Below are 15,567 nucleotides of genomic sequence, written 5' to 3'. Positions count from 1 at the left end.
TGTTCATGCGTTCACACCCATTCACTGTGGTGAACGATTGTCAACTCTCAAATTACAAGCCCCTCAACTCTCCAGTAACACAAAACGACAACTTTTTGACAGCGAATGGTAGCGAAGAGGATTCAACAGGGTTGCTTTAATAGTGACAACGTTGAGTTTTGGCCTGTTCCTAATAAATCATTCCTGATCACGGTTGTATTCATTAGAGACCAAACGGAAGACACCGGACTGAAACGGTAGGACTACCTGGACTCATAACAAACGTTAAAATCACTGCAAAGTATTTTGTGTTGCGTGCCCTAATGAACATGACCCAGTCATTGTGATGTCATCAATGTATTTTCCCCTCTGTTGGTGTAATAACCGGCATGGGCTTCAATTATGTTAACAAACCACCTTCTCTCCTCTCCTTCAGGGCCCATTGTAAAACAGCAGCAATCATACAAGTTATGACCCAATGATCTTTATTAAAAGAACCATGAACACTGCATGAAGAAATGCTAGAAAAACAAAAAAACTATTAAATAGATTAACCTTTAAGAGTGTCTATTACAAAGCGTATAACCCAGGGCTCAGACTCCTCCTTTCTAGAAAACTTCTAAATGTAGGGACACAAGGGTCTAGTGTTGACCAGAGCCCTATGGGCCTGGTCAAATGTAGTGCACTACATAGGGACTAAAGGTACCATTACAGGATGAAATACCCTGTATAGCAGTCCCAGATCTGGGACTAGACTATTTGTATAGTATTTATTTACCTACTCCCAAGTAGTGCACTGTGTGGGGAATGCACTTGGGATGCAGACAATGCAACCTGATGTCTGGTAAGGGGCTATTTCTACCTCCAGTGTCTTGGTTGTTATTCCAGAAGGAGGGAGTCAGGTGTCAGAGGGGATGGAGTCAGAGAGGATCATGGGAGATCCTAGCTGTAGTTCCTGCTGTAGCGATTCCAGGTCAGCCGGAGTCATGCGGTGCACCTCCAGCCAATCAGAGAGCAGGGAGGCCGAGAGGGGGCCTGAGTCATTGTAACTGATGGAGGAGAAAAGAGAGGGAGGGTTTGATAAACGTTCCCCTGCTGGTGATAATTATATTTTTGACTGACAGTACACCAACTCCAAATGTATGTATGATATAACATTTGCATCTACAGTGGTTTCTGGGGTATACTTGTTTAAACTACGCACTGATACACAAATGTGTTAGACTTGTTAGGTTACCTGTAAATACACAGTAAAATCTATACCCTTTTACACTATAGTGCCGACCCGACTGTACTATGCTGGTGGATCATTTATTTTCACAGTCTTTCGCAGCACTGCTCCAGGAATGATGGTGTAGGTGTAAAGCTTGACTCACCTGTCTCTGAGGTCTGCGTGCTGGAGGTCAGTGAGGGACTGGTTGAAGAGGTCATCCAGGTCAAAGCCCACTCCGTATCCTGCCCCACTGCCCTTAGGGGTGACAGAGAACACCGGAGGCAGCACATCTTCCACCTGAGAGTGGCAACGAGACGTTAAAATATTTGTTGGTCTGTGGTGTGTACTGAGGAGCAACCAGATGCTACACTTGACACTTATGAAATTGCTTATTCCAGTTACTGATAAGCATGCACTGTAAAAACTTAAATCCCTGTGTATTGATGAGGAATTGAAAACTTATATGGTTGAAAGGGATGAGGCAGAAGGAATGGCAAATAAGTCTGGCTGCACAACCGATTGGCAAACGTACTGTAAATTGAGAAATCATGTGACTAAACTGAATAAAAAGAAGAAACTACACTATGAAACAAAGAAATGACAAAGAATGATAGTAAAAATCTTTGGAGCACCTTAAATAAAATTTGAAAAAAAAAAGGCAAAGGCTCCATCATTCAGTGAATCAGTTGGCTCACCGATATTGCCAATTATTATTATTTTTAAAATTCCATTGGCAAGATTAGCAAAGAAATATCACATGCCAGCAAAAAACGCTGACGCTAAACATCCCAAGTAAAGTGAGTGTGGAAAAAGTACAAAAATTGTCTATCAACAATGACAAGCCACCGGAGTCTGATAACTTGAATAGAAAATTACTGAGGATAATAGCTGACAATATTGCCACATCTTCAATCTAAGCCTACTTGAAAGTGTGTGCCCTCAGGCCTGGTGATAAGCACAAGTAATTCTGCTACCCAAGAATAGTAAAACCCCCTTTTACTGGCAAAAATAGCCAACCAATCAGCCTGTTACTAACCCTTAGTAAACCTTTGGAAAAATGTGTGTTTGACCAGATACAATGCTATTTTACTGTAAACAAATTGACAACAGACTTTCAGCACACTTATAAGGAAGGACATTCAACAAGCACAGCACTTACACAAATTACTGACGATTGGCTCAGAATAATGTATGATAAAGAAATTGTGGGAGCTGTTTTGTTAAGACTTCAGTGCAGCTTTTGACATTAACCATCATAGTCTGCTGATGGAAAAACTTGTTTTATGGTTTTACACCCCCTGCTATATTGTGGATAAAGAGTTACTTGTCTAACAGAACACAGAGGGTGTTCTTTAATAGAAGCCTCTCCAACATAATCCAGGTAGAATCAGGAATTCCCCAGGGCAGCCGTCTAGGCCCCTTACTTTTTTCAATCTTTACTAACGACATGCCACTGGCTTTGAGTGAAGCCAGTGTGTATATGTATATGCGGATGACAACACTATACACATCAGCTACGACAGCGAGTGAAATCACTGCAACACAAGAGCTGCAGTTAGTTTCAGAATGGGTGGCAAGGAATAAGTTAGTCCTAAATATTCCTAAAACTAAAAGCATTGTATTTGGGACAAATCATTCAGTAAACCCTAAACCTCAACTAAATCTTGTAATAAATAATGTGGGAATTGAACAAGTTGAGGTCACTAAACTGCTTGGAGTAACACTAGACTGTAAACTGTCATGGTCAAAACATGTTGATACAACAGTAGCTAAGAAGTCTGTCCACAATAAAGCTCTGCCTTTTTAACAACACTATCAACAAGGCAGGTCCTACAGGCTAGTTTTGTCACACCTGGACTACTGTTCAATTGTGTGGTAAGGTGCCACAAAGATGTACCTCGGAAAATTACAATTGGCTCAGAACATGGCAGCACGGCTGGCCCCTTAAATGTACATAGAGCTAACAAAATCGAAATCTTTTGCGGGTCAAAGTGGAGGAGAGATTCATTTCATCACTTTTTGTAAGAAGAAATGTTGACATGCTGTCTGTTTAAACTACTAGCACACAGCTCAGACACCCATGTCCACCCCACAAGACATGCCACCAAAGTTCTCTTCACAATCCCCATGTCAAGAACTGACTACTACATAGAGCCATGGCTACATGGAACTATATTCCACATCAGGTAACTGATGCAGCAGTAGAATCAGATTTAAAAAACGCAATACCTTATGGAACAGTAGGGACTGTGACGAGACACAGGCACACATAAGACACACACTCTGCACACACATACACATGGATGTTGTATTTGAAATGTGATAGAGGAGTGTACTGGCTTGAGGGAAAACAATTCATGTATTGGGTAAAGTGTTATGAAATGTAATATTTTCAACTGTATATAACTGTCTTAATGTTGTTGGACCCCAGGAAGAATAGCTGATAATGGGGATCCTTAATAAATACAGATAAAATACAAATACACCATAGAGTTAGAAAAGCTAGAGGTTAGTACCTCCTATCTTTGCCATTGATCACTTCCTGTGGCAGCGCCATGGAGAGCTACTGGGATTATGAAGTAGTCAATGTTGTTATACTTTTTAAATTATACTTTTCCCCCCCCCCTCTGTTTTCTAGCTACACAGCGTTTACAATTCCATTGTTTACAAAGGGAGGTAAAAACAGTTTATAATTTGGGGTTTTGATAGGGTTTGACAATTTAACTCATAAGGCATTAAAAAAGGTATATGCTTTGTATTGTTATCACCTTTAACCCATGCCAAGTCCCAGCCAGTTGACTGTCACTATTTTGCTATCACTATTTTGTCCCAAGTCCACCCTCTAGCTTTTCTAAATTAGTGGTTTAGTTAATCTCCCTTTATAACCCCCCCCCCCCCCCCCAAACAAATGTTGGATTACCAGACAAAATATGGCCAATATTCTGACTCGAATAAAAATATTAAAAACACATAACTACAATACTGCTAAGAAAATATATAACAGGGGGGGGGGGGGGTCTAGGAGAGGGTGATATTAGGAAGAAAGGAAGGTCAGAGACCCTCCACTCAGACCCACCTGTGACTTTGAGAGCTGCAGTGTGACCGTGTGGATGTCGGGGGCCACAGCGTGCCCCGGCTGTCCGGTGTCTGTGAACCCTAAGCTGGGCTGAGGAAGGGACGGGGCCCCTAAGGCCCCGCAGAGAGGGCTCTGCGTGTGGGACCCGGGCTTCTCTCTCAGTGCCGAGCACAGCTTCTCCATGGGCCCGGCCCCACTAGTGACTGAGTTAGGGTGAGAGTTGATGTTGTTCTGACCACCCCCTGTTCTCATGTTGCCATTGGTTTCGCTCGATGGTAGTGCTGGGGCTTTCGTCAAGAAAGTCCCCACGGGGTGCGGCTGAGGGAAGCTTGTCTGGCAGGCTTGGGGTGATCTGTTAAGGGGTAGCTGCTGTTGCTGGGAAGTCCCGGCCCCTACCTGCTGCCCAGCCCAATTCCCCAGACAGTTGAAGATCCTTGGCCCATCGTACTCACCCTGCGTCGGTTTTAGCGTGTTGTTTTTAGTTAAGCCACAGGAGGCTCCATCCACCATGTCCATCCCTCTACTCACAGCCACACGCCCCATCTCCTCTCCCTTTGTCTGGCCCAGAGAGAAAAGCAGTGAGCCCTGGGTATTTAGTGGCTGGAACATCCCTGACAGATTGGGCTCTATTTGGGGTACCGTCTGTTTGTGAGTCTGAATCTCCCCTGCTTCCTTATCCGATTTTGTGTGGTTTACAGCCATTGCCGCCTGGGTGTTTTCGCTCGAATTCCCGCTGAGGTGGGAATTCACTTTGCAGCCCTTAGTTTTGGTTGTGTCAACATCGGGGTTCTGTGATTTGTCTGCACGGCTGTCCATCATCCTCTTCCAGCGTTCCAATAGGCTCTTGTCATTGTCGCTCAGGAGAACCCCACCCAATGAGTCCCCTTCTCTTCTCTCCTTCTCTTTCATCTTCCTCTCCCGCTCCTTAGCTCGCTCCTGCCTCCTCCGCCTCTTCTCCTCCCTTTCTCTTTGGCGCTCCTGGGCTGTGACGGGCCGCCGTAGCTCCGGAAGAGAGAGGGAGGAGGTTAGGGAGCATGTCAGACCTGTTCCACCTGTATCCATACTCAGCGCTGTTGGACCTCCATCTGAAGAGAGAACACAAGAAATATTCTCGTTAAAGGGTAGTGCAGACAATATATATATTTCTTCCTTACATTGAAAGTAGTCAATGGACAAGGAGAGACTGCTTTGGTTTCTAACCAAAACCCAATATAAAAGTCAATGTTCACCAGTTTCCATTTTTAAAATACCCATACTGAACTACTCCTTTAAAAAGTAACACAGTAAGAGGCAAGCACGTCAGCCCTTTTTAAGAAGAGGACTTGAAAGTGTAGACTTGTACAATTTACCTCTGGCTTTGTTTCTGAGAGCCGACTTTCGCAAGGCCTCCTTGAGCGCTGCTTTGGTGTCCTCCGAAATGGCTCCATCTTTCCTGGTCCCTTCCCCTGCCCCCGCTGTTCCCCTCGCCCCCTTGGACAATGACTGAGTGAGGGACTGCGAAAGCGACTGAGCTTGGGCCTGGGAGAGCATGAGAGAAGGCACAGAGTTGGGCAGAGGGGCCATGGTGTCGTGTGCTAAAGTGGAGGACACGGAAGACGCAGCCTGGCCCTGAGACATTAGCTGACTTTGAGTGACTTGGGTCAGAGGTCCCCCCTGGCTGGTGGGTACTAGCTCCTCCACCTTCGAGCTTTCTCTCAGAGCTTCAGATGGTGAGGTGCCCTGGGAAGAGACTGGTGTGATCAGGTCTATGATCTCAGGCTGCCCGCTGTCCGAGTTGGCGCTGGGCATGTCCACGTCCTGGCAACTCTCTGCCTGGGTCAGGGGAGGCAATGTGTGGGTCAGACGTTGGGATGGGGTCACCTCTAAAAGGGGCGGGGCATGTTTACTAAAGGACGGCAGCTGATTGGCGAAAGTTTGGCTCCCTCCTGTCGTTATATGATGTTGATTGGCTTGACTCTTTGACACTGGTTGCGGCTGCATCGGCGATACCTGTGTCGGTCGTGACATGGAAGCCAATGAGTTATTGGTCAGGTTGACGGTGGAGGTTTGAGCAGACCGTTGGTCACCACCACCACCCTGCCTCTGTAAGGGCCTGAACTGGATCCTCTGCCGGTTGTTCTGCTTCCGCCGGTGGAAGTCCTGGATCTCCACCAGGATGGCCTCTTTGATCTGCTCCCGGCTCATGGGCGCCTTGTCGAACTCAAAGTCGAAGGCGGGCACGCAGATGGGTTCATCGTCCTGGTCGTGGTACTTGGACAGATAAGGGTGCTCCAGTGCCTGGCTCACATCAATCCGCTCGCGAGGATCGAAGCGCAGCATGGTGGCCAGCAGGTCCAGGGCAGCAGGCTCGGCCTGCGGGTACAACTTGGCCAAGGGCACGGGTGCGTGCGACGGCAGGCTCCGCACATACGAGCGCACCCGATCAGCCCCGATGGCCCCGATCACGCCCTCTGGTGGTGTGCCCAACACGGACAAGATAAGCTGTAGCTGGTGGACATAGTGCTTCCCGGGAAACAGCTGCTTGCGGCCCAGCATCTCGGCAAAGATGCAGCCCACGGACCACAGGTCGATGGCCAGGCTGTAGTGGTGCAGCGAGAGCATTAGTTCAGGGGCACGGTACCAGCGCGTGGCCACGTACTCAGTCATGAAGGAGTGGGACTCCTCGGGGTGTGAGCTAAGGCCCCGGGCCATGCCAAAGTCCCCGATCTTCAGCTCGCAGTTCTCGTTGACCAGCAGGTTGGAGGGCTTGAGGTCACGGTGGATGACATTGGCCGAGTGCACGTACTTGAGACCGCGGAGGAGCTGGTACAGGAAGTAGCGTGTGTGCTCTGGAGTTAGCGGCTGCCGGGAGTGGATGATCTGGTGGAGATCACTCTCCATCAGGTCCAGAACCACATACCTGGAAGAGGAGAGACAAGGACAAAACAGAAAAGATGGAGAAATTACGCTTTGTTGTATCTAGTCATGTTTTTTTTCTCGATTTTACAACAACAACGAAGTACTTTCCAATAAGGGGCATCCAGAAATATAATGAAGAATAACAGTTACTTACACAGACTTGAAGTGAGGGAGGCTAGGCTGGAGGATGTCTTTGATGGCGATAATGTTGTCATGTTTGAAATGCTTGAGAATCTTCAGCTCTCGTAATGTACGCTTAGCGTTTTGCACCACCTCAAAGGCATTGGGAATCTTCTTAATTGCCACTTGTTGACCTGTAGATAAGTTACCCAGATGAAAAAAAATACTGAACAAAAATAAAACACAACAATTTCAAAGATTTTGTTACTGAGAAGGAAATTGGTCAATTTAAATATATTAATTAGGCCCTAATCTATGGATTTCACATGACTGGGCAGGGGCATAGCCACGGAGGGGCCTGGGAGGGCATAGACACACCCACTTGGGAGCCAGGTCCACCCACTGCGTAGCCAGGCACAGCCAATCAGAATGAGTTTTTCCCCACAAAATGACTTCATCACAGACTAAATACACCCCCCCCCCCCCCCCCCCCCCAAACTAGAGCCACGACTCTAGTTAGATCCCTGTATGGATATCTTCCTTAGAAGGGTTCTAGAGTAAATAAGGGATAATCAACGAGGGGCTAATGAACAACGTGGGAAATGTGTTCCATGACGTGCTAGCGGAGTGGAACTAACCTTCCACGGAGTTGCATTATTTTCCAGAGAACGCATAGAGCCCCGAGTTGATTATCCCTATTATATTGGCCATGTACCACAAACCTGATGTGCCTTATTGCAATTATAAACTGGTTACCAATCAGTGTCTTATAAACACCTGTTTCCAGTTGCTTGAAACAGGCGTTTATTAGACACAGGTGCCTTCCAAATCAAGGAAAGTTAAGGTTGGTTGAATATTGTTTTACCGTATTGTCAATTAACCATCAACTAGCTATGCCGCTGGAAGTTTGAGTCTGATTGGCTATAGAAGCCCATATGGCATCTGTTAATGCTGATACATCCGGACAAAATATACCCTATGACTGGCCTGAATGTGCCTTTATGGACTTTGTAAACTGTCGAGAGTAGACCATTAACTGACCCAAATGGTTGCCAAAATCAGGCAAAGGCTAGATGCCGTTATTTTAGAATGAAACATGCATTCGAAAACACTGGACTTTTTGAGTGGATATTCAAATGCAGTTTAGGCTCAAGCCTCGACCAAAGTCCTGTACTCCCTTGTAAATAATAACACAATTATTCATTGCATTGCGATGTAGGAATGGTCCTTCTCTTGTCCCTAGAAACAATCAATAGGGGAGCTTTTCAATCTGGGCTCTGGGAGCGATGCCTGGGGAAAAGACAGCAGGCTACACCTGTCATCTGATTACTGCTTTTCATGACAGGACAATTCACTGCAGTAGTAGGCCTACATACTATCTTATAAAGATTGAGCAACATATCTTAAATAAAACACATCCTCTGTAGGATAATGCAAAGACAATGTATCAAATAAATTGCTGGGAAAAGTTTGGGAGGAGAGAGAGAGAGCGAGCGAGCGAGCGATGGTGTGATCACATTGGCTGGTGATGTTGAATTGATACATTGTTTACACGAACGCATTGCAAACGCACAGGACCGGCAGAGATAAGCACAGTGAACAATAAAATCCAACTGAGTTCACAACCATTCGAAAAATGAAAATCACTTAGCATGCAATGATTAACTTTGACATGCTGATGTGCCCAGCTAAACAGTGTTGTTGTTACATTCAAATACACGTTTCTATAGTATGCTTCATTACATGTTCATTTTAGTATTATTTGCATTTGCCACTATGACAATAAACTCACCATCAAGGCACTGAATGGTCTGTAAACACATTATACAGCGAGCAGTAGAATGTGTTAAATGCTGTGATCAGTTAGTTGATTGACAGGTGTATAACAATAAAACACTCAACTATGTTTGCCATCGATTTATAGTTAATTGTTAGAATTATCGTACACAGGCCCTTAAAGGGACATTTACATTTTTAAACTTCATCTCCAGCACCACTTCAACATGGCACGTTTCTAACAAGTTCAAACAGGTGCCATTAATACAGGCAACGAGTGGAGGACAGAGGAGCCTCTTAAAGAAGAAGTTACAGGTCTGTGAGAGACAGAAATCTTGCTTGTTTGTAGGTGACCAAATACTTATTTTCCACCATAATTTGCAAATAAATTCATTAAAAATCCTACAATGTGATTTTCTGGATTTTTTTTCTCATTTTGTCTGTCATAGTTGAAGTGTACCTATGATGAAAATTACAGGCCTCTCATCTTTTTAAGTGGGAGAACTTGCACAATTGGTGGCTGACTAAATACTTTTTTTGCCCTACTGTATATACACACACACACACACTTTTTTAAACCTTTATTTAACAAGGCAAGTCAGTTGAACAAATTCTTATTTACAATGACGGCCTACACCATCCAAACCCGGGCGACTCTGGGCCAATTGTGCGCCGCCTTATGGGACTCCCAATCACTGCCGGTTGTGATACAGCCTGGAATCGAACCAGGGTATTTGTAGTGACGCCTCAAGCACTGAGATGCAGTGCCTTAGACCGATGTGCCACTCGGGATATTGGGATATTTGTGACGATATATCGTATCGTTTTGACAAAATCGCAATATTATTTTTTAGCTAGTTTGCTGTACCTGCACCAAAACTACACTATTTTTCCTTCATAGCTTGTTCTACTTATTTTTAAGAGGGATTCCATTTGTATTCATGAATTTTATTTCCATGACCGATCAAAACTCATCTTATGGCTCCCTCTTGTCCCTCTGCAGCAGACCTATGGTGAGCAGTATGTTACGTTTGGAACATCGAATCACAACACAAATACATAGTGATAATATCAATAAGTATCATGATAATATCGTATCATGAGCTTTCTGGCAATTCCCAGCCCTAATAGAAACATGCTGTTTTCACATGTTGGTGTGGTGCAGGAGATTATGAAGTACAAACATTTTGAAATGTCCCCTTAATTGATTATTTTGGAGGGGTATTTTCAATCAAGAAACACATATATATATATATATATATATATTTTTTTTTTTAATTGGGCTGGCAATATTTTAAGGTAGGCCTATAAGAAAAGTGGATGGGCCCAGGCCCCTTGGCCCAAGCACCCAGAAGCCAATGGGAGGAGAGGATCCAAGGTCCTCCCTCCGTTGGACCTGCTCCTACAACGAGTTTGCGAGGATTTGATATAACAGGGATGAAGCAAGCAAGGATATGACAACTAGTATTGTTTTCAGTCACCACCAAAAACTTAAAGGCAGCCTCTCACCATTGTCCCGCCTCCTGGCGGAGGACACGACGCCATAGGCCCCTGTGCCGATGGTCTCTATGACGTCATACTCCTCGCCAACCTCAAAATTCACATCCAGGGAATGGGCTTTGAGCAAAGCCAAGTTCTTGGCTGCTGTGCTGGTGTCTGCCGTACTGCCTGTTTCGTTGCTTGGTTCCACGTGCAACCTCCCTACTTCATCATGATGGTTCTTGTGGTTGTTGTCCCTGCCATTGTTGACAGCCATTGAACTCTGTGTTGCCATAGCCCCGGATTCAGCAGTATCACCTTTTCTCCCCTCCTTGGATGACATGATCCTTGAGGGAAGAGAAGAGGAAACGGAAGGGACATGATTAACCAGTCAAAAGCTACATCTATTTTTGAAATAGGCTATGCAGCTGAGCGCCAACTAATTTCTTTACATTGAAAGCAGTTGAGTCAAAGCTCATTTCATTTGATTAAAATCAGGTAGGTAGGCTATCAGTGTCCAGATATAGTGCCTTTGGAAAGTATTCAGACCCCTTTACTTTTTCCACTATGTTACATTACAGCCCTATTCTAAAATTTATTAAAATCCCCCCCCCCCCCCCCCTCAATTTACCAATTTACACACAATACCCCATAATGACAAAGCATAAAAGTTTTTTTTAGAAATGTTTGTTAATTTTTTAATATTTTTTATTAAAGTGCAATGTAAATATCACATTTCCATAAGTATTCAGATCCTGTACTCAGTACTTTGTTGAAGCACCTCTGACAGCGATTACAGCCTTGAGTATTCTTGGGTATGACATTAAAAGCTTGGCACACCTATATTTGGGGAGTTTCTCTTATTCTTCTCTGCAGATCCTTTCAAGCAGCTCTGTCAGGTTGGATGGGGAGCGTTGCAGCACAGCTATTTTCAGGTCTCTCCAGAGATGTTCGATCGGGTACAAGTCCGGGCCACTCAAGGACATTCAGAGATTTGTCCCGAAGCCACTCCTGCGTTGTCTTGGCTGTGTGCTTAGGGTCATTGTCCTGTTGGAAGGTGAACCTGTCGCCCCTGTCTGAGGTCCTGAGTCCTCTGGAGCAGGTTTTCATCAAAATCTCTCTGTACTTTGCTCAGTTCATCTTTGCCTCGATCCTGACTGGTCTCCCAGTCCCTGCCGCTGAAAAACTTCCCCACAGCATGATGCTGCCATCACCATGCTTTACCGTAGGGATGGTGCCAGGTTTACTCCATAAGTCTTGGTTTCATCAGACCAGAGACCATGTTAATTATGGTCTGAGAGTCTTTAGGTGCCTTTCCAAATCATGTCCAATCAATTGAATTTACCACAGGTGGACTCCAATCAAGTTGTAGAAACATCTCAAGGATCATCAATTGAAACAGGATGCACCTGAGCTCAATTTCGATTCGCATAGCAAAGGGTCTGAATACTTATTTAAATAAGGTATGTTTTTAATTTGTAATACATTTGCAAAAATGTATAGAAATCTGTTTTTGCTTTGTCGTTATGGGGTATTGTGTGTAGATTGCGGAGAAAATATAAATATTTAATCCATTTTAGAATAAGGCTTTAACATAACAAAATGTGGAAAAAGTCGAGGGGTCTGAATACTTTCCAAAAGCCCTGTTCATCATTGAGGAAACCAGTGGTCTTAAGCTTAAAGAAACATTATACTTTATTTAACCTCCAACCCATGTTGCAGTCGTATGGCATTAAGATTTCAATTTTCTATGTCTATATAATACCGGTGCTAGGAAAAGGCCTCGACTATCCTAATCAATAGCCCTATTCATTCATAGGAGGTTGGTGGCACCTTAATTGGGGTGGACGGGCTCGTGGTAATGGCTGGAGTGGAATAATATCAAACACAAACACATGGTTTCAATGTGTTCCCGGCCATAAATATGAGCCGTTCTCCTCTCAGCAGCCTCCTGTGGTATGCTATAGCCTAAAGCACATATTGAGAACTGCCTCATGAAAAAGAATGAGGCCTATGTTATATGAAATATTCACAATATCTCTAACATTTGAAATTGCATTATCATATCAAAATAAGGAGATATTTATGTTATAAATAAATCATTGGCTGATTAGTCAAATATCACACAATCAGCTCTGAGATATTATAGTCTAGTGGATTGCATTTTGGGGTAATCCAATAAATCATCTCATCACGAGATCAACTGCTACAATAGGACTCTGATACCCACGCAATCCCTTTTATGCACGGACAATGAGGAACAGTGTACCCTCTTCCATGGGCGTATCGGTATTAGCCTACCTGCGTCTTCAGAAAAGATAGCTAGCCCCACAACAATGGCCAACAAAACGACTGCTTCCATGAGTTGAGCTGAAGCCTTTATCAAATATGCCTGCCAAATGCCAATCCTGTTTTTAATGTTCAACTGAAAATAAACTACAATAGCAGTACGCTACATTGCATGGCAATTTGTTGTTATCGCGACTGTAAATATACTTCCTTGTAGTCTTCCGTTTTCTTCTTCTTCTTTGGGATTTGGTTAGCGGATCTCATCCAAGTTTTAGGTGCATACACCGCCACCTACTGTACTGGAGTGTCAGGCCAGTCATGGTGTGAGGCCAGTCATGAAATACGGTCCAAAACACTTAAAAGACACACCCTACCCCCTCAGCCCTCAAAATTAAGTGGACACTTCTGATGACGTGTCATGACGTCTGACAAGTATACACTTGCAGGGCAAGGGGTGAGGGAGGAAGGAATGATTATTATTGGACCACCGTGTTCATCCCGCGCAATTATGAGTGCATGTCTATATTAAATATATCATTATTAATATACACCTACTATATGATAGCTAGCAAATTCATTTGCTAACTAATGTTAGCCTGCCTAGCTGGAGCCTCTGAAGGATAATGTTTTATTTCTACAATTTCCAAAAGATAACCAAACAAAAACATATTTACTTTTTACGAGACGCGTTTGTGCCATCATGTGCGTTAGTAGCACAATTTCTAACTTAATTTCATTCGTTTTTACTTACACTTGTATGCTGACTTCTCCATTGATGTTGTTTTTAAGTTTTCCCTGACTTTTCTTAGCAGATGTACAATCGTCACGAATTGAATTATGGGTAGTTTCAGGTCCTGGAGTGAACATAATTGTACACTCGCAAAGCCGACGAAAAACTGAGGGACTTATGTTGTAAACTTCCCTTGCTTGGCTAATAATTTGGACCGCCCGCCAATATGGTGACAGGGATTCCCCCAAGGGCATAAGGTGAGGGTAAGTAGACGAGGGTGTGTCTTTTAAAGGTTTGGACCGCAGCCATGGCCTACATACATAAAAGTATCTTCATTAGTCCTGTTCCTCTAAGAAAGTGAAATGTAGCCCTAGACACATTAAAAACTCACTACCCCATTCCACTACTTTGACCCTATCTGCTCCTGCACCATGACAACGACCGGGGAGGACAGGACACCATCACTCAACACCTCCTGTAGCTCTTCTGAAAACAAATGTTGTATATCCAAATACATCTCTGCAGCTGCCATCACAACATCTATTTTCTGTGATTTTACATTCCATTTCTGCAGTGCAGTTGATAAGCATTGTTATGAATGCTAAGAAGATAGAAATCTTCTTAGCATTCAAATCTACTACTCACTGGAATCCTCTCAGGATCGCTCACCCTTGACCCATCCTACTCTACTCTCTTCACTGCCTCAGCATACGACACCCTCTGCACTACTCTGATTCTTGCCATTCAACCTGCCTCTCTCGCACTAAACACTTCCGATCCCCAGCAACATGGGCACCCCTACAGTTAACACACACAACTTTATCCACCGAAACCACACAATCCTCTGTCTCATGCCCTCCTGCACACTTCCCACATCTTGGAATCTCCTTCCTACACACTGCTGCAACATGACCATAAACGTGGCACCTGAAACACTGCAGTGGATTCGGCACAAAAGCTCTAACAGGATAACTGATACATCCTAACATGTCGGGTAGAGACTCTGACTCAAAAGGACTGACAGTGACTCCTCTGTTTCACCACGCTCCCCACTGGGTCTATGACACACTTCTGTGTTCTTTTCTGAGTGTCAGGAAGAAAATCAACCAGATTTTGAGACTCTTCTTCTTCTTTCAATTTGTATTGGTGGATCGCAACCAACTACTGTATTGGAATATGAGGCCTTCATCTATTTCTCTTATCTAGCCCCGTGTTTCTGCCTACTGTTCTGGAGAGTGAATTCATTACACTTAGTAATCACTCTTCCATCCAACCATTTCATGCGGATTAATTACCTGACGCATGAAAAAAGTCACGACTGATCTAATGGAAACATGAAATGCTTGTACATTTTTTATAAATGCCGATGGACAATTTGTTCAGTTCGACATAGTGGGATGTTTTTGTGTTGGTAAAATTAATTATGCAAGAAATGGAGGTGGAAACGCATTTATGCTTAAATATTTCTATATGATAACCATCACATTGAAGTAAACTTGGAGTTACTCGATGAGATGTTGTGTGGTCCTCCCACTACGACTCGGGAAAGCATTAACTTTATTAGGATACAGACTAAATAAATGCTGATGCTCCGTTCCAATAAATATCGAGGGTCTTATTCTGGTGACGTGATGATCGATGCCTGGCTGCCGTTTGACAAATACAAATAATCTCATTATAGGTAACCTACCCGCACTGTATTTGAGAGCACATTTGCTATAAAACACAACAGTGTTTGTGACAGTAGAGCTGAAAATGCGATATAAATTTTACTTGTATTTTTAATTCGGTACATGGGAATTGAACCAGCAAAAGTTATTTTTATGTGCACTGCGTCATAACGCGCCATAACGCACAGCTGTCACGTTCGTCGTATGAATCGGACCAAGGCGCAGCTTTGTATGCGTACATTCTTTATTATATTAAGAATGAACACTGAACAAACTGAACAGAATAACACAACGACACATGCCGCTATACAAATGAGTGCTGACAGGCAACTACACA

The 15,567-nt window shown here is 43.9% G+C and overlaps 1 protein-coding gene across 1 annotated transcript; it reads right to left on the bottom strand.

The window, feature by feature from the left end:
• Positions 1 to 447: 447 nt before the first annotated feature.
• On the bottom strand, positions 448 to 13,107 carry mapk7 (mitogen-activated protein kinase 7). Its single transcript, XM_036975152.1, has 7 exons — positions 12,843 to 13,107; positions 10,572 to 10,888; positions 7,321 to 7,480; positions 5,618 to 7,167; positions 4,269 to 5,353; positions 1,356 to 1,489; positions 448 to 1,028 (listed from the first exon to the last, which is right to left on the bottom strand). Exons 2-7 carry the CDS (start codon positions 10,882 to 10,884, stop codon positions 878 to 880), a joined length of 3,393 nt encoding a protein of 1,130 aa, XP_036831047.1. The 5' UTR covers positions 10,885 to 10,888; positions 12,843 to 13,107; the 3' UTR covers positions 448 to 877.
• Positions 13,108 to 15,567: the final 2,460 nt, after the last annotated feature.

The sequence above is a fragment of the Oncorhynchus mykiss genome, chromosome 3, assembly GCF_013265735.2.
Source record: "Oncorhynchus mykiss isolate Arlee chromosome 3, USDA_OmykA_1.1, whole genome shotgun sequence".
Taxonomy (NCBI): Eukaryota; Metazoa; Chordata; class Actinopteri; order Salmoniformes; family Salmonidae; genus Oncorhynchus; species Oncorhynchus mykiss.
The sequence above is the reverse complement of the archived record's forward strand: the minus strand, read 5'-3'. Positions and strand labels throughout refer to the sequence as shown.